The sequence below is a fragment of the Plecotus auritus genome (assembly GCF_963455305.1).
Source record: "Plecotus auritus genome assembly, chromosome: 11".
In the NCBI taxonomy this organism is placed as follows: domain Eukaryota; kingdom Metazoa; phylum Chordata; class Mammalia; order Chiroptera; family Vespertilionidae; genus Plecotus; species Plecotus auritus.
The window spans coordinates 536,310-562,531 of record NC_137777.1 but is presented as its reverse complement, the minus strand read 5'-3'; the positions used below and the strand labels follow the sequence as shown (position 1 = coordinate 562,531).

At 69.7% G+C, this 26,222-nt stretch overlaps 1 protein-coding gene across 22 annotated transcripts in view; it reads right to left on the bottom strand.

The window, feature by feature from the left end:
• PLEC (plectin) overlaps positions 1–26,222 on the bottom strand; it is a 60,536-nt gene that overhangs the window by 14,056 nt on the left and 20,258 nt on the right. For 4 of the 22 annotated variants that reach the window (XM_080646711.1, XM_080646710.1, XM_080646695.1 and 1 more), the window contains 26 exons: positions 10,477–10,538; positions 10,181–10,195; positions 9,963–10,052; positions 9,618–9,653; positions 9,048–9,125; positions 8,858–8,950; positions 7,831–7,997; positions 7,116–7,231; positions 6,929–7,035; positions 6,721–6,840; positions 6,538–6,633; positions 6,262–6,389; positions 5,931–6,024; positions 4,982–5,136; positions 4,584–4,902; positions 4,424–4,501; positions 4,091–4,252; positions 3,756–3,860; positions 3,360–3,455; positions 3,069–3,194; positions 1,875–2,027; positions 1,620–1,774; positions 1,404–1,530; positions 1,128–1,311; positions 879–1,036; positions 593–771 (listed from right to left, as the gene is read on the bottom strand). In XM_080646711.1, coding sequence (XP_080502837.1) covers positions 593–771; positions 879–1,036; positions 1,128–1,311; positions 1,404–1,530; positions 1,620–1,774; positions 1,875–2,027; positions 3,069–3,194; positions 3,360–3,455; positions 3,756–3,860; positions 4,091–4,252; positions 4,424–4,501; positions 4,584–4,902; positions 4,982–5,136; positions 5,931–6,024; positions 6,262–6,389; positions 6,538–6,633; positions 6,721–6,840; positions 6,929–7,035; positions 7,116–7,231; positions 7,831–7,997; positions 8,858–8,950; positions 9,048–9,125; positions 9,618–9,653; positions 9,963–10,052; positions 10,181–10,195; positions 10,477–10,538 — 3,199 coding nt within the window. Of the gene's footprint in view, positions 1–592; positions 772–878; positions 1,037–1,127; positions 1,312–1,403; positions 1,531–1,619; positions 1,775–1,874; positions 2,028–3,068; positions 3,195–3,359; positions 3,456–3,755; positions 3,861–4,090; positions 4,253–4,423; positions 4,502–4,583; positions 4,903–4,981; positions 5,137–5,930; positions 6,025–6,261; positions 6,390–6,537; positions 6,634–6,720; positions 6,841–6,928; positions 7,036–7,115; positions 7,232–7,830; positions 7,998–8,857; positions 8,951–9,047; positions 9,126–9,617; positions 9,654–9,962; positions 10,053–10,180; positions 10,196–10,476; positions 10,539–11,141; positions 11,289–13,528; positions 13,695–21,053; positions 21,670–23,523; positions 23,569–24,387; positions 24,501–26,222 lie in introns of those variants that run through there. The other 18 variants (XM_080646713.1, XM_080646704.1, XM_080646700.1 and 15 more) reach the window with 15 other exon arrangements.

Below are 26,222 nucleotides of genomic sequence, written 5' to 3'. Positions count from 1 at the left end.
CAGGACGTCCCGCCTTCAAGGCACAGGCTGAGCCCCTCTCCACGTCCACGGCCCCACCTTGGTCCACACCCACCACCTCTTTTTGTTTGTTTGTTTATCCTCATCCAAGGATGTTTTCCCACTGATTTTAGAGAGAGTGGGAAAGAGGGAGAGACGGAGAGAGACATCGATGCGACAGAAGCGCAGCGATTGGTTGCCTGCTGCACGCGTCCCGACGGGGGTCCAGGCCGGGGAGGAGCCTGCAGCCAAGCACCATGCGCTTGACCGGAATCGAACCCGGGACCCTTCGGTCCGTAGGCCGACCCTCTATCCACTGAGCCACGCCGGCCAGGGCCACACCCTCCACAGACCCCCCCCCACACCAGCCTGTCCCCCCCACGTGGGATCGGCCTCACTCAGCACCCCCCAGGTCAGGGCCACACCCTCCACAGACCCCCCCACGCCAGCCTGTCCCCCCCACGTGGGATCGGCCTCACTCAGCACCCCCCAGGTCAGGGCCACACCCTCCACAGACCCCCCACGCCAGCCTGTGCCCCCCCACGTGGGATCGGCCTCGCTCAGCACCCCCAGGTCAGGGCCTCGGCGCACTCACTTCTCCAGGTAAATGGCGGAGAGGCTGCGGACCTGCTCCAGCTTGCCCAGGGTCAGCTCCAGCTCCGAGCGCAGCGTGGGGGCGGCCGGGGAGGGCTCGGGCAGGGCCAGGACCTTCTCGGCCTCCTCAGAGAGCCGGGCAACCCCCTTGCCCAGCCCTTCCACCTCCGCCTGTGCTTTCTGAGGAGAGAGCGAGGCGTGGAGGTGAGCTGAGCACGGAGCCAGGGGGAGGCGAGGGGGGAGGGGAGAGGGGGAGGGGAGGGGGGAGGGGAGGGGCAGGCGCCTGCCTGCTGCTCGGCGATGCGCTGGGCACACTCCCGCGCAGGCTCCTTGTCCAGCGGCAGCCGCAGGCGGTGCACGGTGCGCGTCTCACAGGCCTCCAACTGCAGCCGGATGTCCTTGAGCTCCGAGATGCAGCGCTGACAGCGGGACTCCTCCTGCTCACCTGGGGACACGGCTGTTCAGACGCTGCCGCCCGTCCGCCTGTCTGTCCGCCCGCCCGCCCGCCCGTCCGCCCGCTCAGGCCACAAGCCTACCCTGCTCCAGACTCTGCAGCAGCTGCTGGTAGTGGCGGCTGCAGGAGCTGTACTCGCGCTCGGCCTGCAGCCGGTCCTCGGGCCCGAAGCTGCCGGCGTCCTGGCTGTCCCGCAGGAAGGCCTGGTAGTGCAGCTCCAGGTTGCGCAGGGCCTGGCGCTGCTCCTCCGGCTTCAGCGTGCGGAACTGGGGGGCGGAGGGGGGGGCGCACAGGGAGCTGAGCACACAGGGCAGGCCCGGGCGGAAGCCCCTGCCACGCCCCGCGGCCCACGTCCTACCGTGACCAGGGACCAGGAGCGGATGAGCTGCAGGTCCCGGCTGAGGCTCTGCCACGCCAGGAGGCTCTTCATGTCCACGTGCAGCTGGTGCCACAGCGTGACCAGCGCCTGGTGCTGGGCCTCCAGCCTGGCAGGTCAGGGGTTCGGTCAGAGGTGCCAGGCACCACCCCCCCGCCCCTGCCGCCCGCTCCAGCAGCCACACCCCAGGCCACCCACCTGGCGACGGCTTCCTGGGCCTCCGGGTTGGGTGGGGGTACGAGGAAGCACACGGAGGGCACGGCGGCCTCGGAGCCGGAGCTGCTGACCACCTTCCAGTGGTTCGGCTGCACGGGGCCCACCAGCTGGCACTGGTCACCCTTGTGCACGGTCACCTGGGGCAGCCGGGGCGGTCAGTGCGGCCACGCCCCGGCCCCCCCAGCCGGGCCCCTCCACCACACCCTCCGCGGGCGCCCCGCCGGCCCCCAGCCTCACCTCCACCTGCTTGTAGTCGCACACGGCCAGCAGGGGCACGCGGCCCCGCACGGGATGGGCCGGGTTGCGGGGTTTCAGCTGCACGACGGCCTTGGCGCGCTTGGCGAGGCCTGACAGGTGCCCCCGGTACTCAGTCAGCTGGTCTTTCTCGTCCTGCAGGGGAGGGGGCGGGGCCGCCCAGAGGCCGTCACCCCGTGTCCAGGCAGCAGGTGCCCCGGGGACCGTCCGTGAGGCCCACCCCCACCCCCCGCACCGTGCAAGGAGCCGGCACGCTGGGCGCCGCCACCCTGAGGCCGGGGGTCCTTCCACTGCCCAGGGAGGGGGCCAGGCGCGTGGAAACGGGACACGTGACTGAGGCAGGTCCCCAGGGCGTGGCCTCCCATGGCTCCTTCCTTCCTGGCCAGCGCTGAGCCCCAGGCCACACGCTGCACCCTCCAGGGGACGGGCCCCAGCTGCACGCTGGTCCCCAAACAGCCTGTCTCCTCTCCCCTCTTCCTCCCCTTGCCAGTCACCCCCCTCCTCCCATTCAGCCCTCCAAGGGGCCAAACCCACCAAGGACTGTCCAGGGGTTCAAGTCAAGGGTCCACCTGGACCTGCCTGCGTCTCTCGGGGCCTCCTGGACCCCCAGCCTCCACTGACCCTCACTCCTGAGCACGGATGCCCCAGCCAGCAGCTTCCTGCTTCTCTCTCCTCCATCCCTCCCCCTAGCACTGCCAGAAGCCAGGCCCCACCTGGGCACCCCACCCCAGCCCAGGGCATGCCACCTCCGCCAGCCTCAGCCCCTCAGGCATCAGGCTGAGACGCCCAAGGCCCAAGGACCCATGTTCGGGGAAAGGGCTGCAGCAGAGCAGCTGTCCAGGGGCCCCGAGGGGGAGGGTTCCTCCCAGCTCCGGCCAGACACCTGCTGCCACCACCGTGCCCCCCGCCAGCCTCACCCCCACACCCATCCCACTGTGCCCCCCGCCAGCCTCACCCCCACACCCATCCCACTGTGCCCCCTGCCAGCCTCACCCCCACACCCATCCCACTGTGCCCCCCGCCAGCCTCACCCCCACACCCATCCCACTGTGCTGACGGCCCCATCGGGCCCTCCACGCCCAGAGGGACCTTCCCAGAGCACCCGTGTGCCCAGACGCCACCCCTCCCCTGGAGCCCCTCCACCCTGCCTGCCCCTCACCTGCGCCGCCAGCTCACCTGGGCATCCTGCAGCAGGTCCTTGAGGCGCGTGACGGTGATGGAGCGGTCGCAGGTGTACTTCCTGCGCAGCGTCTCCTGCAGCTTCCGCAGCTGCTCCTCGGCCTCCCGCACGTCTGAGAAGAACTGCAGCGGGAAGGGGCCAGGCTGGGCTCAGGGGCCGGGGCCTGGGGGCCGGGGACACGCCCACAGCAGGGCGGTGCAGGGCCGGGGGCGGGAGGGGGGGCGCATGCCCCAGTGGGGGTCTGGGGCTCCGGGGACACGGCCCCTGAGTGGGTGTGGCGGGCTCACCTGGAAGTAGGCGGTGTTCTCCTTCAGGTGCGCCTCCACGCAGCAGCACAGCTGCAGCATCCAGCTCCATTGGGTCTGCAGGGCCGCCTGGAAGGACTGCGCACGGGGAGGGGGGCCCTGTCAGCCTCCAGCCCCCTCAGCCCTGGCCCTGCCGTCCTCAGTCCCCGCAGCCCTGGTCCCCTCAGCCCGGTCCCGAGCCCCCAGTCCCCGCAGTCCTGGTCCCCTCAGCCCTGGCCCTGCCGTCCTCAGTCCCCGCAGCCCTGGTCCCCTCAGCCCGGTCCCGAGCCCCCAGTCCCCGCAGTCCTGGTCCCCTCAGCCCTGGCCCTGCCGTCCTCAGTCCCCGCAGCCCTGGTCCCCTCAGCCCGGTCCCGAGCCCCCAGTCCCTGCAGCCCCCACCTCCACTGTGGGCCGAGCAGGGTGGGCCTCGCGCAGCAGCCGGTCCCCCGTGGTCTGGATCTCCTTGATCTTCTTTTCCTTCAGCTCCAGCTCACGCATCAGGGCCTGACAGACGGGCAGCAGGTCTCAGGGACAGCGTCAGGGCTGCCCCGGGTCTGCCCGGCTCCCGGCAAGGCCAACTGAGCCCTCGGGGCTCCCCCGTGGGGCCTGGACCTGACTGTCCAGCCAGCACTGAGGGACCCTCCCCCGTGGGGCCTGGAGCTGGACCTGCCCAGCCAGCACCGAGGGGCCACCACCAGCCTTGGGGTGCACTGTGGGGTGCGGGGCCGCCTCACCGAGTAGCTCTCCTTCTTGGCGGCCATGTTGGCGTTGCGCTCGCTCCAGTCGAAGCCGACCTCCTCCTCCTCCTTCTCACTCAGCCACATCAGCTCCTTGGTGGCGGCCGCCACAAACCCGTGCAGGCTCTCCAGGGACCGCAGCCGGGCCTTGGAGGAGTTCTGGAGGCGAGCAGGGCGTGTCCACGGGATGGCCCGCTCCCCCCCCCCCCGCCGCCAACTCCCCCCTGCTCTGGCCTCTGGTAGCCTCCGACTCCAGAGCCCCTGGTCCCTGCGGCCCACACCCCGTGGTCCCCGCACGCGTCGGCCTGCAGCCAGGCCTGCCCCGCTCACCAGCAGCTTGGCGTACTGCAGGTCCAGCCGGCCCAGGCACTCCCGGTAGGTGCCCCGGATGGCGGGGGAGAGCTGACCCTGCAGGGGACCGGGAGGGTGAGGCCTGCGTGGCCAGGCCCCCGGGCCCACCCCAAGGTCCGCCCCACGGGCACCCACTCACCTCGTCGCTCCGCGCCCGCTCAATCTTGGCCCGGAACTCCTCGATGGACTGGTGCAGGCCGCGGTGGCTGCCCAGCTGCGCCTCCACGCTGGGGAGGTCCACGCCCCACTCGGCGCCGTCCACGCGGTGCTGGTTGTCCTCCACCCAGGCCAGCAGGTCCTGCAGGTAACGCAGCGTGGAGTCCTCGAGCTCGGGGCGCCGCTGGGCGGTCTGCAGGGTCACCTGGGTCACCTGGGTCACGGGGGCGGCCACGCCCGCCTTCAGCCGGAGGTTGTACTCGGTGCGGATGGCCACCAGGCGCTCGTGCAGGCGGTAAACCCTGGGGGGACGGGCGGAGGGTGAGCGGGGAGCCGGTGCCCCCAGCCCCCGGGGCCCCACGTCGGGCGCACGCAGCCCACCTGCGGTACATCTGCTCGCCCTGCGGGTGCCGCCCATCCTTCAGGGCCTGCACGTCGTTGAAGAGCAGCCGGATCATGGTGTCGGCCTTGTCCAGGTCCCGCTCCACCTCGCCCGCCCGCTGGGGCACCTTGCCCGCGGCCAGCAGCCGGATGTCCTGCATGATGGTCGCCGTGACTCAGACCCCGGCCCCGGCCTTTCCCCTTCCCTCCCTGCACGTCTCCCTGACGCACACATTGCCGGCCCTGCCTGGCCGGGGTGGCTCAGTGGGAAGTGTCGGCCTGCAGACTGAAGGGTCACGATTCGATTCCCGGTCAGGGCACACGCCCCCCCCCCCACCCCGGTTGTGGGCTGGATCCCCAGTGTGGGGCGTGCAGGAGGCACCGATCCATGATTCTCTTTCATCACTGATGTTTCTCTCTCTCCCTCTCCCTTCCTCTCTGAAATCAACCTATAATAATAAAAACCTAATATGCAAATCGACCCAATGGTGGAAGGACCGGTCACTATGACCACCAGAGGGCAGGCGCTCCATGATTCTCTCTCACCACTGACGTTTCTCTCTCTCTCTCCCCACCTCTCCCTTCCTCTCTGAAATCAATAAAAACGTATTTTATTGAAACGTCGCCAGCCCTGGCTCTCGCGGGGACCAGGATCCTGTCCAGAGGCCTCACTGGGTCCAAGCTGCCAGTCCCTTCATGGCCTCAGTCACGGCCCCTTCGTGTTCCCGGGGCCTCACCCGCAAAACGCCCTCCTAGCAGCAAGCCCTCTGCGCCTCTTCTGGGTCCTGCCTGGTGCCCAGAGCCAGCTCAGCCCAACGAGCCGTCAGAGTTGGCCACATGCCAGGAGGGAGGAGCTGGGGGCCAGGAGGCGGGGCAGGTGTGGGCCTCCCCCCTCCTGTGCCCCCCCCCCCCCGCTTGCCCAGTCCAACCCTCCCCCCTCCGCCCTCACCGACTGCAGCAGGGCGTCGGCCTGGTTCAGCTGCTCCTCGCACAGCCCGGCCTCCATCTGCAGTTTGCTGACGATGCGCTGAAGGCACTCCAGCCTAAGGCCCAACGCCAGGGACCAACGTGAGGGGCTGCCCGCCGGCTCCGGGTGGCAGAGCAGTGCCCGCTGCGCCCGGCCTCCCTGCCGGCCTGCAGCCCAGTGTCCCGCTGGCCCAGTGTGGGTTTCCAGCCCTGGGGGGGGATTTCCTCCCCAGGCAGTGACTCATCCTCGGGTGGCTTCCCTGCCACCGCAGGGCCCCGCCCGCCCGCCGACCGCAGCCTCCGGCACCACCCACCTCTCAAACTCGCTCCGGAGCAGCTTCTCCCGCTCCAGGATGGCCACGTGCAGCTTGCCCCACTCCTTCTCCACGTCCAGCGGGTGGTACCCGGGGGGCACCTTCAGTTGGCCCGCTTGCACCGCCCCCTGTGGGCGGGAGCCAGACTCAGGCCTGGGCCGCAGAGGGGTGGGGGTGCCAAGCCCCCCAGGCCTCCGGGCACCCAGCCTGCCCCGAGGCTCAGGCGTGAGGCCAGGCCCCTCGACAGCCTCGCTGGCCTCCAGAACGCCCGCTCACCTCGAGGGACTGATAGATGCCCTTGGACCGGGTCTTGTCGGCCTCCTTGGCCGGGAGCTCGGTCTCCTTGAATTTCAGGAACTGGCACCACAGGATCTGTGGGGGCAGAGCTGTCAGCACCCAGGCCTGGGCTCCCACAACGGCCCCGGGCCCCCCCACCACCGCGAGGACGAGGACGCCCACCTCGATCTCCTCAAAGCTGGAGGGGAACTTGCGCTCCTCGAAGACGGCGGTGTGGTGCCGGACCCACTGCAGCAGCAGCATCACCAGCTGCCGGTACTCCTGCCAGCGCAGCTGCAGCTCCTGGAGGGCCGGGGCCGTCAGGGCTGTCGAGGCCGCCCCCACTCCCACCCCCACCCCACCCCACCCAGGCCCGCCAGCCGCCACTCACGTTGGCCTTCACCCCATCCTGCGCGTCCGGCACCCGGGGCATGGCGTCGTACAGGGATGAGACGTACGTGATGATGGACTTCTCGTCGGGCTGAGGGACGTCCACGTCTGGGGGGAGGAAGGCCAGAGGTCAGAGGGCCCCACGCAGGCAGCAGGGGAGGGGCGGGAGGAGGGGCAGCGGCACCCACCCTCAGGGTCCAGGAGCCGGGTCACTCCCAGGTCCCGCTCGGCCACAGAGAAGGCCTGATCCAGGTTCTCTAGGTTGGTCTGACCGTACACCTTGTTCATGTCAATGAGCATGGGCCTGTGGGCAGAGCCGGCGTCAGTGGGGCAGGCGGGCGGAGACACGGGGGCGGCGAGACCCACGGACTCGTCAGCACACAGGCCGTCCCAGTATCACACCTCCCAGCCCCACACTCCCCCTGAAGAACACGATGCCCGGCCGGCCCACACAAAGACCTGTGTGTGCACCGGTGCAGGTGGAGTGCGTGGAGCCAGGGTGCCGGTCAGCTGGGCGCCCTGCAGCCACCCTGCCCCACAGGCCCCAGGTCCTTCCTGGGTGGGGGCGGAGGTCCCCTGAGGACCATCCCCCACGTGGCCTGGCCACCCAGACCCCCTGGAGAGCCCACCGGGGGCAGATGCTCATGGCTGTGGGCCCTCTGGCCTGGAGGGAGCGGGGGCTGCTGGAAGGGCCCCGTGGAGGCAGGCTGGGTGTGGTGTGGCTGGGCCTGCATCCACCCAGCGAGGCAGGCTGGCACGGGCACCCGTCCCCTGGGGCAGCGGGTTCCTGTCAGGGTGAGCCGCCCCTGTGCCACCTCCCTGCCCCGACTTGTTTGCCGCCGCCTGGCTGCGCGCCCCCGCCCCCCCCCCCCGAGTGCCGCCGCCTGGGAGCGCGGCTCCTACTTGTGCCGGTGGATGATGGCGTTGAAGAGGCGGCCGTCCCGCCAGCTGGTGGTGAAGTTGTCGCAGCGCAGGCCCTGGTAGCCCTCCACCATCCGCTGGGACCACAGCAGCAGCTTCTCCTTGGCCGTCATGTCCTCCGACTGCCCGCTCACCTGGATGTCCGAGATCTGCCCCACAGTGGGCAAGGAGCAGCTCAGCCACGCCGCCCGCCTTGACCTGTGCCCACCGCCCCACAACCGCCTGCCTGGGGGCAGAGGCGGCTCGGGACCCGGCTGTAGCACCCGGGAACCACCAGGCCCAGAGAGGGTGCGCAGGGGGCCCCGGGGCCCCTCCTGAGCAGCTGGGACCCACCACACCTCAGCCTGCAGCTGCCGGAGCCTAAGTCAGGGCCCCCCGGCCCCCCTGCGGACACAGACGGGTGCCCGGGGCTCCCTCCGCTGGGGAGATGGGACCTGGAGCACAGCCTGAGCCCCCCAAGGTGGTGGAGGGGGGCCAAGAAGAGCAGCTGCGGGTCCCAGAGCTCCCCCAGCTCGGGTCCAGCAAAGGCCATGGGTGAGGGGAGGGCCGCCAGCCCCTCTCGGGCTGCGGGCTGTGGGGAGGGTCTCGGGGTCTGGGCATGGCACGCCATGGCACCAGCCCGGCCCTGCGCGGATCCACCCTTCAGGCCTGGCCCGCCAGCCCGTCGAGCTGTCTGTGCAGGGCCGGCCTGTCTCCTGTCTGTCGGCCTGCACGCCTCTCTGACTCAGCCGCCATGCCAGCAGGGCTGGCTCTGCCTGCCCAGCTCTCAGATTTGTGGCTTCCTGTGCAGCCGGGCAGGCAACGGATGAGTCAGCTGGTGCAGCGGGTGCTTCTCCACAACCTCCCTGGGCAGGCATTCCTCTGCAGGGAGGCTCTGCGGGCCCTGCCCAGACAGGGCCAGAGGGCACAGGGTAGGCAGGCGCCCGAGAGAGGCAGCCCAGGGCCGGGGTGCGGGCTGGGCGGGGGCGGCAGCCACAGCCGCAGGGGGAGGCGGCGGCGGCGCGCTCACCTGGAAGTGCAGGATGATGGTCCAGATCAGGCCGAGGGTCAGCTTGGGGTTGCCGTCGGCAATGTCATCGTTCCTGATGTTCACCAGCTTCACCTGCAAGCGAGAAGCCCTCAGTGGCGCCCGCGGGCGGCTGGGGCTGGGGCAGGGGCAGGGCCAGGGGCAGGGACATGGGGTCGGAGGGGCGCCTCACCTGGCGGTGTCGGAGGTACTCCAGGGCGATCTGCACGTTCTGCAGCTTGTGGAAGCGCATCCTCCCCTTTTCTCGGGGCTGTGAGGGGCAAGGCGGTCCGCGTCAGGGGCAGAGGCACAGTCCCGCCACCCTCGGGACCCCAGGCGTCTGCGCAACTGAGGTCCTCCCCAGTGTGGCCGCCGTCCCTCTCTGGTCTCTGGTCCCCCCACTCCTCCTCCCCCCCACCCCCGTAGCTGCAAAGGGGGCCATGGACCCAGAGGCCGGGCCCAGCGGGGTTTGGGAAGTCCAGCCGCCAGGCCTAGGCTGAGGGAAGGAAGGAAGGGGCTGGGGAGGAGACAATAGCCAGGAAGCCGCGGGCGGAGGGCAGTGGCATGGGGGGAGGGGGGTCCTCCTGCCCAGTGGTGGCAGCCCTGGCGGGTCCCAGGCCTGGCCCCCGGGCAGGACAGCGGGCGGCCTAGATGCACCGCCATCTGCCCGCCCCCTGTGCCAGGCACAGGCTGGGCCAGGTGAGCTGGGTTCCAGCCTCAGGGAGCCCACGTGCCGCCGTGGCCAGCGGGCACAGCCACTCACCAGGCGCGAGCTCCTGATTATGTCCCGCTCTCTTGGCTGCCCGGCCAGAGCGGGGCAAAGGGTAAAGGGCAGAGGTCAAGGTTCAGAGTCCAAGCAGCAGAGAAACCAAAGCAGAGTAGAGCGTGAGGTTATTGTATCAGGGTTTCGGGGAGGAGAGCGGCAGGGCCGTGTGCCCACAGCAGGGGTCTGGGCCTGGCGCCGGGACCCCGAGGCCCAGGGAGGCAGGCGGGAGCCGGGGCGAGGCAGAACGGGCTTGTGGGAAAGGCCTGGAGGGAGGAAGGCAGACAGGGGGTCCAGGTGAGGCAGGCGGGGCCGCAGAGGGAGCGAGCGGGCGGGCGCACGTACCAGGCTGTCCCCCGAGAGCACCTCCAGCAGGGAGATGAGGTTGTGGCCATCGCGGAGGTCCTCGTACAGGTCACTGATGTGCCTCTGGGCCTGCGGGACAGGGGGCTGTGTCGGCCACAGTATTCCCAGCGCCACTAACGGGCCCTGGGGGGGGGGGCATGGACCCCAGGGGCAGGAGGCCCACAGAACATGCCCCCTGGGTGTTCAGAGGCACCTACCTCTGCCCTCCAGTGCTACGGGGCAGGTGAGGAGAGACCAGGAGAGTCCAGAAGAGAGAGGAGGAGGAGGAGGAGGCAGGAGACAGGAGACAGGAGGAAGCGAGAGAGAAAACCACAGGTTGGAGATGAAAGGTGAGCTCCCAGGCCTTCGGGACCCTGAGGGCAGGGGTGGGGCACCTTCTGGCAGGTCAGGCAGCTCTGGTTTCCCTGGAGGGCCCGGCATCCCTTCCCCTCCACCCGTCTCCTCGCCCCCCTGCCCCCCCACCGCCCCCCGCTGCACACACACAGGCACCCACCTTGATGAGGTGCTTGTTCACCCACTTGGTGAAGGTTTTTTTCTGCACACGGTCCCGCTCATCTGGGAGAGACAAGGCCAGGTCACCTGGGGTCTGGAGAAGCCCCAGAGGCCCAGGAGGCAACCACCACTCAGATCCAGGTGCACGGAGCCGGCGACCCCCTCCCCCCCAGACCGACCCAGGCGCAGCCAGCCCTGTCCAGGCAGCGAGGGGAGCAGGAGGCCAGACAAGGTGCCCACTGCTCAGTCCCCCCGTTGTCTCCCACAGAGACGGGAGGGTCCAGAGCTGGCAGCCGCGCCCAGAGCACAGAGCACAGAGCCAGAGCCCGCAAGTCCCAGCCTGCCCCGTCCCCACACACGCTTCCCAGACACCCGAGCGGAGAGGCTCCCCCGGACCCCGCCGTGTCCTCCCAGCCGGGTAATGGGCCCTTTGCGGGGCACAGAGCACCCCGCCCACGAAGGCCCCGTACCCGAGGCCCAGAGGCCCCTGCCAGCCTTGCCAACATGGGCCCAGCCCCTCCCTTAGCCCCACGCCCTGTCTGAGTCTGTCCCCCAAATTCAGACCCCAGAGTCCAGGCCCCACCTCCACCCAGAGCCAGGCTTCCTGCCACAGGAAGTGGGCCCTGCCCTCCGTGCCGCCCGCCGGGCCGGGGGGGAGTGGGCTACCTTTCTTGCCCTCCGAGGCCCTGAGCACAGCCAGGTAGAGATTGTCCTCGGAGCTGGTTCTCTTGCTGCCCAGGCCCTGGGGCTCAGGCACACGGAGCCGGTGCTGAGACATGGTGCCACCCCGCCCCTCGCTCTTGGTCCCCGGCCCCCCGGGGCTGCGCTCCGACGCCCTTGGTGCGCGCGGACGGACAGACAGACGCAGGACTCCCTGGCTCCCCACTCAGCAGCGGGCTCCGCTCCCGGCCAAGTCCGTGTGGCCACTCCCTGCCCGCGGTACTCCCCAGCACCACTGTCCCCGCCCCAGGAGCCCCACCCCACCCCCCAGAGGGAGTGTTCCGGCGGGAAGAAGGCAGCCCCTCCCCCACCGCCCCACCCTCCGCCAGCAGAAACAGGAAACCCAGGGGTTTCCTCACCCATCCTGCCCACAGCCAGGGGTGGGTGTGTGTGTGTGTGTGTGTGCGCGCGGGCCTGGCCTCGGCCGCACACTGTCTGCATGCCCACGGCCACCCCCCCGGGACACCCCCTGCACAGGGCGTGCGGCGAGAGTGGGGCTGGGACCAGGGTGCCTACCCCACCTGCTGGCGGGGCTCCCTAAACCGAGTGACTCCTGGCCTTTGGGGAGGGGACCCACTGCCCCCTAAACCCCACCTCCTCGGCCCACATGCCCGCTGCTGGGTTCTGTGCAGCCGGGCAGGCCTGGCACTTCCCAAGCTGCCCATCCCGCACGTCCTGGCTGCACGGTCTGGAGGCAGAGCCCACGGTGGGCAGAGCGGCACATAGCTGAGCGCTGACTCACCAGCAGGACCGCCCAGCCCGAGCTGCAGGAACGCTGCCCCGTGCAGCGGGGGGAGAGGCTGGGGGCAGCGGGGAGCGCTGGGAGGGGGCCCCGCCAGTGAGTCAGGGTTGGGGAGGGGGCCCAGGCCTGGTGACTCACGGGAAAGGAAGCCACTCTGGGCAGTGGGCGCAGGATGGGTGGGGATGTTTGCATTGGGCAGGGCTCCCAGATAGCAGCTCCTCAGGGCTGTAAAGGTGGAAGACGGAGCGAAGGGCGCGGGCCTCCAGCTGCAAAGGCCAGCACCCAGCACCCCGGCTCTCTCCACCGAGGGAAAGAATGCACAAGAATTTTCCAGCCCAGCGTCTGGCTTGATGGGATCCAGCTGTGGGCAGCCCCCTCCCACTCGGCACTCGGGGCCCCATTCCGGGAAAAGCCCCCTTCCCCCCCCCCCCCCATCCCTGCTGCCCCTCTGTGGCCACAGGAGGGCGCCCACACCCTGTGGGGCGGGGCCCAAGCCGGGAGGAGCTGGCTGTGCCCCCACCTTCCCTCAAGGTCTTAGTCCTCCTCCTCCTCCGCTCCCCCACCCTCACCTGGGCAGGGCCTGGCCACCGCTCCCAGCACAGGGCGCACCCCGAACTTCTCTCAGCCCCCGAAACCCCCACCGGGCCCCTCCCCAGGTTCGGAGCCTCTTAGGAGGACCCCTGACCCAGCAGCGGGTCAGAGTTCAGGGGTCTGTGCCAAGCACCTGCTGTAGGCAGGCTCTGGGCTAGGCCAGCAGGAGTGGAGGCAGGTCCCTGCCTGCAGGGGGAGGGTCACTTGGGTTAGGGGACAACTCCAGAGGCCCCTGGGAACGGGTCAGGAGGAGGATCAGGAACCCCAGAGGATGCAACCCGGAGGCAGCAGGGCCTGACATCCGACTGGTGGGAGCAGCCGTCACCCCTTTCCCCAGCCTTCTCTCCGCCGCAAAGGGGCCCCCACAGGTGGAGGTGAGGGGGGGAGGGGGGAGGAGTGGCACCCCTCCTCTGAGGTGCTCTGGGGTCTCAGGGTTCATCCTCTCCCCTCCTCCACAGACACACCCCCCTCCCAGCTGGCCCAGCCCAGTGCCCCCAGCCAGGCCCCCCTCCCCCAGGACACACTGCCCAGCACCGGCTCCTACGCATATGCCTGACCCTTGAACTCTCCCAGAGCAGCTGCCCCTCTGCCCCCATCAGTGTCCCCTGGAGCTGCCCAAGGCCCCTGCGGGGCATCGCGGCCCCTTTGACAGACGTGGGGGGCTGACGGCGGAGCCCCACAGCCAGGCAGGCCCGACCCCGCCCTCGGCGCCCGCTTCCCTCCGCCCCCGTCCCGGCTGCCTGCTGCCCGCGGCCCAGGATCCAAGGCCAGACCCCGCCCCCGCCCCCGCCCCCGCCCCGCTCCGCAGGGAAAAACGAAAGGGGCACCGGGACCTCCCTCCACCTCCCTCCCTCCCTCCCTCCCAGGTGTTTCCGGGACAGCGCAGGGGGCGGGGCTGCACCTGGACGGGCCCCGCCGCCCTCCCCACCCCCGCAGCAGTTCCCGGGGAGACGGCCCGCTCCTCCTCCACCCGCCTCGCCCTCCCGCAGGCCGCACCCACCTACGCAGCACAGCTGCCCGTAGAGGTAGCCCCTGCGGGCGCGCTCGCAGCCCCCGTCCAGCCAGCACGGCCGCTCCAGCAGGGCCTCCCGGGCGGCGAAGGCGCCCCCCGCCCCCCACGTGCCGGCCGCAGCCATGAGTCGGGCCCCTGGGTCGCCCACCGAGGCGGCCAGCAGCGCGGCGGTGCCTCTGCTCCCAGCCCACGCGCGGAGCCAGGCTCTGCGCTCGCTCCCTCCCCCGCTGCCGGCGGGCGAGCAGCCCAGACCCGAAGAACCTGCCCCTGGTGGGGCGCCCCGCCCAGCACGGGACCGGAAGCCGCACCCCCATGTGGAGGGACAGGACCCTGCTAACCCTGGGGGGCTGGGGGCAGGGCGGGCAGCCCACGAGGACCAAGGGGCCTGGGAACTCGGGGCTGCCCAGGCTCCCAGGGAGGGAAGCCCCCTCCGCCCCGCTCCGCTCCGCCCGGGAGCCGGGAACTCCCCGAGAGGAGGCTCCCAGCGGGATGCGCCAGAGGCGGGGGGGGGGGGGGGGGGGGAGGGGAGGCGCTGGCAGAGAACAGCCCAAAACGGGGCAAAGACACCGAGCCCAGGGCAGCACCGGGCAGGGAGCAGGCAGGACAGTGGCCGGAGGGGCCCCTCCCCACGGAGGGCAGGACGGGAGTGGGCTGAGGGAGGGAGGGAGGGAGGGCCGAGGCCAGGGGGAGCAGCCCTGGCCTACGCATTTACTGACCGCAGCTGAGTCACCAGCCGCTCCCCAGCCCCCCAAAACCACGCCTAGAAGCCCCATCCTGACTCAGACCTCAGGGCCAGCGGGTCTGCCAGGGGGTGGCCCTGTCACCCCCACCGGGGATGAGGCCCGCACCCCAGGCCGTGCAGGGCGCAGACCCGAGCACCCCCTCCCGTTCCCCTTAGGGCAGGCAGTCCCTCTGGCCAGCAGCCCCACCCCCCACCCCCAGCCCCACGGGGAGCGGCGGCCGTGTGTCGGGCAGAGCTGTGCTGGGCATGGCTGCCGGGCTGCAGCCCAGAGCGGTGACTTTGAGCTGGGGGGGGGGGGGGGCAGGGTGCAGCCTGGCTGCCCGCCCCGGGCTGTCCTGGGCCCTGGCAGAGGGTGCGGAGGCACCTGCCTCCATTCGGTGCAGCTCGGCCTCCGGGGGGCGGGACCTCGGCGGGGCAGGAACCGGCCAGGCACCTGCGGGCTGTGTTGACAGCCGCGGGTGCTCCCCGGGTCCCCAGCGGCCGGAGGGCCTCCCCGCCCAGGGGGCGCTCCTGCGCTGCCCACGCCGAGCCCAGCGCCAGCCTCATCCCACCCGACCACGAGGCAGCGCGCAGGGTGTCCGGTGCGGGTGGGAGGCAGGGGCAACACCGCTTCCCCACGACCACGTGCTGCTCGGCTCGGGGCAGGAAGGGGAGGGACGAGGAAATGCAGGGGTGAGAGGAGGCGGCCCTCACCCCGCCCCACCTCCAGCTCCCTCCGGCAGGGGCGGCGGCTGTGGCTGGTGACAGCGCCCGGGCAGAGCCGGCGGCTTACCTTCCTCCTCCTGCGCCCGCCTGCGCCCCCTGCGCCACTGCCACACGGCGGCCAGGGTGACGACGTGGCCCGCGACCACCAGGGAGGGGAACAGGCCGCCCGAGGGCTCCATGGCTCGGGGCCCCCAGGCTGCGTGCGCACAGAGCTAGCGGAGCTGCCCTCCGGGACGGGGCGCTGGCGGCGTGAGGCCCGCAGCCCCCTCCCTTCCCTGCGCGAGGGCGGGCCAGGGGGGCGCCGGGGACCGCCCTGCCCGCAGGACCGCCCTGCAGCACCGCCGGCCCGGCTGGGACTAGTGCGGTCCCTGCACCAACTGGGCTCCCACCGCCTCCGCCCCTCCTCCCTCCCTGTCACTCGGCACCGCTCCCCACCGGCCTGCCCAGCCCAGCTCAGCTGTCCCTGCGCGCGGTGATCGCGCTCAAGGTTAGCGGGAGCCTTCACCCCTGTTTACCCACAGCCACACCCGCGGGAGGAGGGGCCTGCGGCGAGGCGTGGGTGACTCCTGGCCAAGAAAGGCACCCCCAGGACAGCCTAGGCGGCCTCAGCACGGGACACCCCACTCCCACCAGGAGGGTGACCCCAGTCAGTGCTCAAGCACCCCACTCTGCCCCGAGGGTGCCCCCTGGAGACAGCTGCCAGGCGCCACAGGGGATGCATGCCAGGGCCCAGCCCCCCCCCAGCCCCAGGCTTGCAGCTGATCTAACCACCTCAAAGACAAGTGCCCCACACAGTCCCGAGGCCCCCCACACGGGACAGCAAACAGGGCCCAGGGCCGGAGGGACGGGGGAGGCGGGGATGGCCTGGGAAGGCGGGGATGGCCTGGGAAGGCAGGCAGTGTGCAGGGAAACGGGACAGAGAGAGGCCGGCCGGGCTGGGCTCCCACCTACCGGGCACGACCTTCATTGGGGACGGCGGCGAGAGCCCTCGGGGCGGACGGGAGTGGGTTCGGGTGAGGGAGGGTCACAGGCCCCTCAGAGGCGGCAGAGAACGGGCAGCGGTGTCGGGAGGGAGGGCACGGGCGTGCGCGGTCAGCAGCAGCGCCTGTGGCCGTGGGGGAGGGGCAGGGTGGGCAGGGGGCCCGAGGGATATAAATATCCGAGGACAAGCAAGGCCCGTCATCTGTCCAGACTTAGAACATGACGTGCAGAGCGAGGGCGCCGGGGCCCTCGGCCTTCCGAGGCCAGTCCAGCTGGGTAGCGCCCCCCGGCATCAGCCCCAGGCTCCCACAGCCGTTCTAATAAGAAGAAGTCTCCTGGCCCAGCACCGGCCCTAGGGAGGGAGCGTGCACCCCCGGCGGAGCAGTAGTGGGGCACACTTGGAAAAGGCCACATGGGCAAGGGGTGCGGACAGCCTCCCCAAGGTCATCTGGCCGGCCAGAGACCCACACAGACATAAATGAGTCCCCCATCAAGGGGCGGTGCCACCCCACCCCAGGCCACTCCTGGGGTCTGCCCTGTCCCGCCCCCCCCCCCAGGAGCCCCGGTCTGTGGAAGGCCCGGGGCCAGAGGTCCTGGCCAGCAGGCAGGCCCACGCTACATCCTGGACTGGCCTGGACCTCAGTGTGCCCGGGAAACAGGATACAGGGGTCACCATCCTGTCCCCCTCCTCCCAGGCCCCAGCAGACGGAGGGCTGAGGACTGCACACAGGGTTTCTGTGGCATTTGTGGCACTCCTGTGTCAAGCACGATCCTATTTAACCCTCACAGAACCCTAGGAAGTGAGTCCTGTGCTAGTCCAGCATCAGGCGGATGAGGAACCGAGGCACAGCGAGGGCGAGGAGCTGGCCTGCAGCAACACCCAGCAAACCACACGGGGCCTCGGACTGCTGGGGTAGGGGCCGCCTGGCCCACGCGGGAAGGCCCACTCAAGCCAGAAACTCCCGTCTGCGGGGGCCTGGCCTGCTGCGGCCAGCTCTGAGGAGCCCATCGGGGCTCGGGGCCGGGGCCAGGGCCAGCACCAGCTCCTTGAGGGCAAGGGCAGCCCTCCACCCCCCCTCCCCCGCCCGCCCCAGAGACCTGGGCCAGGGCCAGCACCTCCATCCCACACCAGACACGCCCTGGGCAGCTCTGAGCGGAAGCCACACTCATCCTGCATCCCCGAGTTCCAGCCCCCCCACCCCCACCCGGGCCCCAGCCACAAGCCTCCTGGGGAGCCCAGCCCAGTTGGAGGTCTGTCCCCTTCACCCCGCACGCCTGCAGCCCTGCCAGGCCCGGCCCTACCTTGGCCCAGCTGAATCAGCTCCTCCATGCTGTACCTGTCCATGGCGCCGAGCACGGCCAAGCCGCTCCAAGCCCGAGCCGAGCCGCAGAGAGGAAAGGAAGGGAGGCAGGAAGGAGGGAAGGGGTGGGAGGCCGAGGGAGGGCTCCCCACCCAGCTCTGAGAACCCTGGCTCCTCCTCACAGCCACCCCTTAGTCAGAGGGGAGCAGCACTGAACCCGCTGGCCAACGGGTCAGACCAGCCTGGGTGGTGCAGTGGGCCAGCCCGGCCGCCCCGCCGGAGCCGTCTGAGCCCCCAGGCAGGGCCCCGGGGGCACCCGTCTTCCCTATTGTGCTCTCCTGCTCCGCCCACAGCCCCCTCCTCTCCACAGCCCCCTGCCCTGGACTTCCCACGCTCAACCCCTCAGCTCCCAAAGCCGGCCCTTCCTCTGCCCCTCCCTGGGGCCAGCTGGGCACAGCCACACCCGTGTCCCTGCTCAGTGGTCCTCCTCCACGCATGTCCCACCAGCCACTGCGGGACCAGGTGAAAGGCGACCCAAATCCTGCCATACTCCCCCCCCACTCCAATCTACAGATACCCTCCGGCACACACAGGACCCAGGCGCCTCCTGGGGGCTCACAAAAAGCACCCTGGCCCGGCCGGCGGGGCTCAGGGGTTGAGCAGCGCCCTAGGAACCAGGGGGTCACGGTTCGATTCCTGGTCAGGGCACAGGCCTGGGTTGCAGGTTTGACCCCCCCGTGGGGGGCGTGCAGGAGGCAGCCGATGGATGATTCTCGCTCATCGTTGGTGTTTCTCTCTCTCCCTCTCCCTTTCTGAGATCAATAAAAATATATCATTAAAAAGAAAAGCTGACTAGACCCGAATGTCCTGCAGCCACACGGGGCCCTACCACAGAGCCAGACAGCTCCGCGTCCTGACTCAACAGCCCCCGAGGGCGGGGCTGTGGGGAGATCAAGGCGCGTAGCGGGTGGGAGCACACCGTTCCGATGGCGCCTCTTCGCTATAGATGTCTGGCTTCACTTAGGATTTTGGAGACGGGCAAAGGGTGATTACTTTGAGATGTAAATGAAGTTCGTTTATAGAAACCCATCCCACCCCACAAAGCAAGCCCACGCTGGTAGCCAGGGCCATGGGCCGTCCCGCTCCTCGCCGGCCGGCCACCAGGCCTCCCTGTCCCCCCACCCCGCCTCGGCTAGGCTACTCGAGGCCAAGCAGGCCCCTCCTCATCGGTCAGGGCTCAGCTCAGGGCACCACCTCAGAGGGGCCCTCCTGGGTGGCTCCTAACAGCTGCCCCTCATCCAGACGGTGGGGCTACCCTGGGCCAGGGGCTCGGTCTGGGTCCGGCTGGTATGTGGGTGACAGAGCTGGCAGAGACCTTCCCACACCGAGGAGCAAACCGCCAGGACACAGGGCGGGGCTGGGGGCACGTGTGACTGACCTGCAGTGATCAGGGCTCCCCGGCCAGGGCTGGACGGACAGAGGCGGCCCTTGGACCCAGGTCATTCTAGGAACCAGTGCCGTTGGCCCACAAGCTCCCGACCTCGCCCTCTGCCCACTCGAGAGAGGCAGTGCCCTGGGGAAGAGGTTACGGGCTCCCTACTTGACCATCTTTAAAAGCTGCAGCCCGGCCGGCGTGGCTCAGGGGCTGAGCGTCGACCTATGAACCAGGACAGGGGTGGGCAAACTTTTTGACTCGAGGGCCACAATGGGTTCTTAAACTGGACCGGAGGGCCGGAACAAAAGCATGGATGGAGTGTTTGTGTGAACTAATATAAATCCAAAGTAAAGGAGCGGAGGGGAGAGCAAGAGAACCCTCCGCTCTTTCGGCTCCGTGGGCCGGATAGAACAGCCGAATGGGCCGGATCCGGCCCGCGGGCCGTAGTTTGCCCACGGCTGAACCAGGAGGTCACGGTTTGATTCCCGGTCAAGGGCACATGCCCCGGTTGTGGGCTCAATCCCCAGTGTGAGGCGTGCAGGAGGCAGCCGAACCATGATTCTCTCTCATCGTGGCTGTTTCTCTCTCCCTCTCCCTTCCTCTCTGTCATCAATAAAAATAAAATAAAAATTTGAAAAAAGCTCTGAGAAGTGGAGGTTCCAGGTGTCGGCCCAAGTGCGGAGCCCTCACTCAACAACCCGCAGACGACGACGAGGAAGCAGCGTGCCACACCCTGGGGATGGAGAGAGGGGCCCGCGGTCCTGGGCTGGGCCTGAGGGACGCAGGGGAAGGAGGGAGCCCACGCCCGCGGCCCTGACTCAGCCTGGGGCTGGAGCTCATTTCCTGTTGGAAACTCTGAGCTGCCACCAGCAGCAGCTGCGGCCGCGGCTGCGGCAGGGAAGGGAGAACTGAGTCACCTCCATCAGGGCTGGGGGTGCCCTCCCCTGCCCACGGGGGCCACACCCAGTCCCCCTCTGGCTCTGCTGCCAAATGCCTGCCCTGCAGCCCAGCGGTCCAACCCGGCCCGGATGGGGAAGGAGGAGAGAAAAGGAGGGAGGGGGTCAGGGTCCCTACACCAGGACCAGAGACGGGGGAGCGGTGCCGGGGGGGCAGGGGGGTCTGCAAACCATGGAGGCACAGGGGTGTGGCGAGGGAAGGCCGGGGTAGAAGGCCCTGGGCCGGGATCTGGCCCCCTGATGCTGGTGAGTGCTGACCAGTCACTGTTGGCCGACTGCCTGACCGAGCGCCTTCATCCCATGGCCAGGAGCTGGAAAGGCCACGGGAGAGCCAGAGGCGGCCCCCGAACCCCACCATCCCTCCAAACTGCCCAGGGGGGTTCCCACAGCACAGACCTGGTGGGTTCAACCCAGACCAGGCCAGGACGGGGACTCCTGCTCCACACCTGGGTTCCATGACCCCCATTCACCTGGCAAATTCCTGCTCCCCCCAAATCCATGCCCCCTTCCCAGCCCCTCAGCTGTCAATTCCTCCCAGGCGTTGGGACACAACGAGGGAAGCAGGATCCAGCCTGCCTGATGCTGGGGGGCCTGGGCCACGCACATCAGCACCAAGGCCAGTGAGCTCCTGAGTGCATGGGACACACGTCACCCACCCACCCGGTCCTGTCAGCACAGGTGCTCAGGGACAGAGGATGCTACAGAGCAGGGCACAGCCAGGGGTCGCTGGCAACCCCTGGGACAGCAGGGCCTGTCCCGTCCTGAGACCAAAAAGGACCTGCCTCGGTGTGGGGCTGGGCCCCGTGCCTGCCGTGCCTGGCCTCTGGCCCGCCGCTGGGGTCTGCTCGTCTCCCCCACCCAAGGCTGCCCCCTAGGCCATCACCACCCCCAAGCCAGCCAAACACCAGCCACAACATCTGAGCCACAAGACGGTGCGGGCAGGGGTCACCCCCACTGGACAGACGCGAGGCTCAGAAAGGTCAGGCAGGCTGCCCGGCCGCACTGCTGGACAGCAGCTACCCCCCCTGCATCCAGCACCTCCTTTGGATACGCGGCCAGGAGCAGGGAAGGCCGAGGGGCAGACAGGCCCGGGTGAGGGCGGCATGGGGAGAGGGCAGGGCTGGCTAACAGCTGGTCCTGCCAGTCCAGGGCCACAAGCTCCACCCCTCGCCCCAGGCTGTGCTCCTCCTCGGCCTACCCACCCAGGTCCTCAAGCCAGGAGGAGGAGCCACGTGGCCCAATACCAGGGCACCCAGCACCCTCAGGCAGAGAGAGCACCCCCTGCTGGTGGGAGCCAAGCCCCCACCTGTGCTGCACCCATCCCCAGCCCCCCCAGGCCCAGGCCCCAGCTCCCGCTCCTACTCCCCATGGCTGGGGCCAGGATGCAGCTGACCTGTGGCCGGGGCAGGCTCCGGGCCAGGCCTCCTCGCCAGGGTTCCGGGGGTGGAGGCGGGCACCACAGGGGGCTCAGGGGCCCCCTCCTCGGGCTGCTTTCGGCGGTAGACCCTCCGCTCCTCGCCGACAGGATCCTCGGGAGGTGGGTGCCCCCGCTTGGGCGGGCAGCCCAAGGGACCCTGCACGGCCTGCACGTGGGGGGTGCGGCGCGCTGGCATCACCATGGCGACAGGGCGGCGCACGCGCTGCAGCGAGGCGGGCACGATCTCCGGCGGCAGGTGCAGGTACTGGCGCAGGTGGGCCACGCCCTCGTTGGTGAGGTACCAGTAAAAGTGGCGCCAGGCAAAGGTCTCCCGCACCAGGCCCCGGGCCCGCAGGGAGGCCATGGCCCGCATGACCTGCAGGTTGGTGACGCCGGGCACATGGGGGTGCAGGCTGCGGGGCCGCCGGTCCTTCTTGGCCACCATCACCCCCTCCCGGAAGAGCACCTCGTAAATGGCCCTCAGCTGGTCCAGGGCCATGAGCATGCCTGCCACCATGGCTGCGGGGCCGCGAGGCGAGGGTGCGGGCGGGGCACGGGGAGGAGGCCGGCAAGGCTCTTCTTCGCTAAGGGAGCAGCAGGGGCCTGGGGCTGGGCTGGGGGCCTGGGCGCCGGACCTGAGGCTCTGGCGCCTGGCTGCCTGGCTCCTGCGATTCCCGATTCCTGCCGGCACTTGGGCCTGCCCACCGCCTGCGGAGCCTCCCGCCTGCCTGCCTGCCTGCCCTCCCTCCAGGACGCCCAGGCCGGCCCCCTCTGACTCAGCAGCATAGCCGGCCCCTCCCACCCGCAGCCACCCAGGGCCCCTAAGAGAGTGGGGGCACCTCACCGTGGCAGCCACCCTGGGGGCAGCCCCGTTCCCTCCCTCCCCGGCCACTCAGCTCCAACATCAGAAATTACATCAGTTTCTAAACACTTCCTTCCAGGTCCCCAGGCCAGGGCGGGGGGGGGGGGGGGGGGAGGGACAGGAGTAGCTAGGGACCAAGACTCTCAACATGGGCAGAGGGAGTGGGGGGCAGAGGGCAGGAGGGGACCCCACACAGGGTGGTGGCCCCAGGGTTTCACGGGCTCACAAGATCTAAAGCGGGTGCCGGGGCCTCCTGGGCCTGGGGGCACGTGAGGCCTGAGGGGAGGGCGGGCTGGGGTCTTGGGGGAGAGGACGGAAGGGAGCTGCAAGGGCAGCCGCTCAGCACGTGGTCAGGAGGGCTGCGGGCACCGCTGGCTGCTGTCCATCAAGCAGCCCCCACTCGGGCCAGGGCTGAGACAATGGCCACCCTATTTAAAACTTCCCAGGCCGATCCCAGGCAACCCGGGAACATGGGGCCCCCGGGAGCAGGGTGGGGGCTCTGCGTGGCCTCCCTGCATTCCCCGCCCCACAGACCAGCTGTCGGGGGCCAGAAACATGCAGCTGCCACCGGAAATCAAAGTCACCAAGTCCCGCCGCCCCAGGCCACCACGCACACCCGCCCTGAGTGCCCCCCCAGGAGAGCCAACTGGACAGAGGCTGGCCAGAGGAGCGCCACAGAGCAGAGAGGGCCGGGGGGCCCAAGCGCAGGGCGGGGGAAGGGCAGTGGCTCCTCACAAGGGCCCCGGAGCCTGGCCCGACCACACCCATCAGCCACCTCCAGGCCCCAGGACTGAGGCTCCACCATGGCTATCCTGTGCCACCCCCATCCCTCCCAACACCCCAGTCCCCAACACAGCGATGCTTCCACCCACACGGACCCACTCCCGGATCTGCGGGCTCCCCCCTCCCCCAAGCGGACACACCCATTCCCACCAGCCCGGGAACTGATTATAAATAGGGCGGGCGGGGCGGGGCGGGGTGGGGATCCCGAGGTAGGAGGCGCCTGCGGCTGCGGCTGCTGCAGCCAAGAGGCAGCGCGTGGGGCAGGTTTATGCAGCCGTTGCTATGGCACCACCGAGCCTGCTGCAAACACCACGCCAGCACGCACACACACACACACGGAGCGTAGCGCGAGGCCGAAGCGGCGGTGGAAACTCTGAAGGCACAGCCAAGCGTCCCACAGCCCGGCCCTGCCCGCCAGCTCCATGCGGCCACTCTCCCCCACAGGCGGGAAGCGCGCCAGCCCAGGAGGACCAGCTCCTGGAGGGTGGAGCTGGGGCTCCAGGAAGAAGCGCCCGCGGACTCCCCGCCGCCAGGGCTGTGGCTTCCGGAGCCGACAGCGCTGGGGTCCCGGCCAGCACTCGGGCCAGTGGCCCCGCCCTGGACCCAAAGCAAGCCCACCCTCTCAGGGTCCCCGTGGGCACCCCACAGCCCCACACTGCCCTCCGGCCCTCCGGCCACGGCCATGGCCACCCCACACAGCCCTGCTGTCTTCCTGGAACTGATTCCCCGCCCTGAGCTCCCCACCAAACCAACCTAGGCCCCCTTCCCCAAGCGACGCCAAGCCACATCCAAGGCTCGGACCTAAGTCCTCCCCAACACTCAGGCCGCGGGCCTGCGGCGGCCCAGCAGGAGGGGGCGGCCACTCGGGGCTCCGAAGAGAGGGGGGCGGAGCGCGGTGGGGAATCCCCTGCCTCCCACACGCTCCGACGAAGCGGGGAAGAGGGAGGCGCCCCGAGGCGCCAGGAGCAAGAAGTTCCCGGCCTGCCACGCCCCCCTCCCCGCTTCGCCCCCCGCCCTCTCCGCTGAGCTGGGAGGACGCCCCTCTCCGCCCCGCCCTCACCCTGCTGGTCTGCAGCCGCAGTTGCTGATTCAGCACCGGGAGGGCCAGGCAGACAGCGAGGTGGCCCCCTGCCCACCCCTCCGGCCCCTGCAGGTTTCCAGAGCAACCAGCCTGGGCCCTCGGGCAGCCCGGGCCACCCCGCCCGGAACAAAGAGCCGCAGTGTGGGCTCGCCCGGGGCCCGCCGGCCTGGCGCCTCTGCACGGGGATCCCCAGGCCCTGCCTGTCCCCGCGCCCCTCGGACGCTGGGCGGTGGGGTGGCTGCGGCCCTGGGCTCCGGGGAGTCCGGCAGGGGAGAAGGGGCCGCCCCGCTGCAGAACCCGCTCCCTCCTCCGCCCCGCCCCGCCCCGCGGAAGCCGCCCCGCCCCCCGACACACGGCCGGGCTTCAGGGCAGCGACGGGAGGCGCCCCCGGCCAGTCCCGGGCGGACCCCACCCCTGGTGGTGCCCTGACGCGGCCTGGGCCTGAGGTCTCTGCGTTCCAGCGCCCCATCCCCGAAGCTGTCCCTGCAGCAGCCCCTGACCCCGGCCCTGCGGGGGCTGCACCCCACCCGAGGCCGCTGCACCCCATGCCTGGCCCGTGCACCCCAGCTCGGCCCGGCCTGCACCTTTGAGGGAGCTGATCTCCTGCTGGATGGCTCGCGAGGGGTCCATGTCTCCGGCGGCACGGAGGGCGGCCTGGGAGCCGCCACGCAGAGTCCAGCCCCGCACTGTGCTGCCCGGGGCCAGAGCCGCAGCCCGGGAGGAGGCGGGAGGCCTGGGCGGGGCCTGCCGGCTGGGGCGGGGCTTCAGCGGATCGATGCCGGGCAGGGCCCCGGGCATGCTCCCAGCCAGCCCCTGCCACCCCTTCGAGCCCCCACCTCCTGGGCGGCTAACCCCAAACTCCTCTGATGGCCAGGACCCCCCGCCTGGTCCAGGCGCATTCCAGGCCCTCAGGACCCTCCCGCACCGTGCACCCCGCACCCCGTCCCTCCCTGCAGAAGTTACCCATGGGTCTGGGCCTCCACGGGCCGCCACCCAGCACTCTGGGTGAGAAGGTGGATCCCACCAGGGCAGGGGCGGAGGCCTGCCCGCGGTCATGCCCCTCATCACCACGATCCATGCCCCTACCTCCCATCCCCCCCTCTCCAGTCCTGCCCTGCACCCTGGCCCCTCCTCTGGCACCCTCCTCCACCCACATGCTCCTGTGGGCCACCTCACCGGGGCCTATGACTCAAGACGCCCTCCGCACGCTCCCTCCTAAGACGGCACCGGCCTCTGCACTCAGCACCTCGGGCTGACCCATCACCTCCCGGGGCACACAAGCCCTGCTCTCTGGGCGATGGGGCCCCTCCCTGCCCGCGGGGAGGCCTCCTGTCAGGCCCACCCTATGCGTTCCCTCCCGGCAAGGACGGCTCTCTAACCCGGAGCCGCCTGTCATCCCCGGACCCCAGGCCTGGACGTGCATGCGTGGCCACAGGAGAGGAAGGGATGCCTTCTTGCAGGTCAGGGGTGACGTGCTTCCCAGGAAGGCTACTGACAGAGCTTCCCTCACGAATAAGAGGGAAGGCCTGCCGGGCCGGTGTGACTCCGAGGTCAGCGCGCTGCCGGCCCACGCACCGAAGAATCACGGGTTCGATTCCCATCAGGGCGTGTGCAGGAGGCAACCAATGCATGCGTCTCCTCACATCCATGTTTCTCTCTCTCTCTCTCTCTCTCTCTCTCTCTCTCTCTCTCTCTCTCGCCCTTTCTCAAAAAAAAAGAAAAAAAATCAATGGGAAAAATATTCTCGGGGGAAGATTAAGAAAAAAACAAAGAAAAAATATGGCCAAAACCGGTTTGGCTCAGTGGATAGAGCGTCGGCCTGCGGACTGAAGGGTCCCAGGTTTGATTCCGGTCAAGGGCATGTACCTTGGTTGCGGGCACATCCCCAGTGGGAGGTGTGCAGGAGGCAGCTGGTCGATGTTTCTCTCTCATTGATGTTTCTGGCTCTCTATCCCTCTCCCTTCTTCTCTGTAAAAAAACAATAAAATATATTTAAAAAGGAAAAATATGTATGCTGGCCTCAAAAATGCTGACAACTCATCTGACAAAAAGGCATCGACACTTCTTGTAAGAAGTGGCCAGTACTCTAGGGAAGAGGACAAACTGGTAACCCCAGAACAGACGTCCCCCCCAAACCGAGACCCACCCCCCTGGGGCCACACAGGCAGGAGACACGGCCGGTAGGGTGGTGCCAGTAGGGAGCAAGCCAGTGCCCCTCAGCCACAGGCTCAGGGCCCTCAGCTCCGCCTTAAGGACCCTCGGCTGGAGGCCTAGGCCCCCCAGGGCCCCTCTGCGGTGGGCAGCCAGCCTCGGCTCTGCCTGTGGGTGGACCTAGGTGAGCTGGGGCCATGGGAGGCCGCTGGTGATGCTGTGCGGCTGCCATCACAGCCCAGGACTGGCACTGCGCACTCTCAGCACC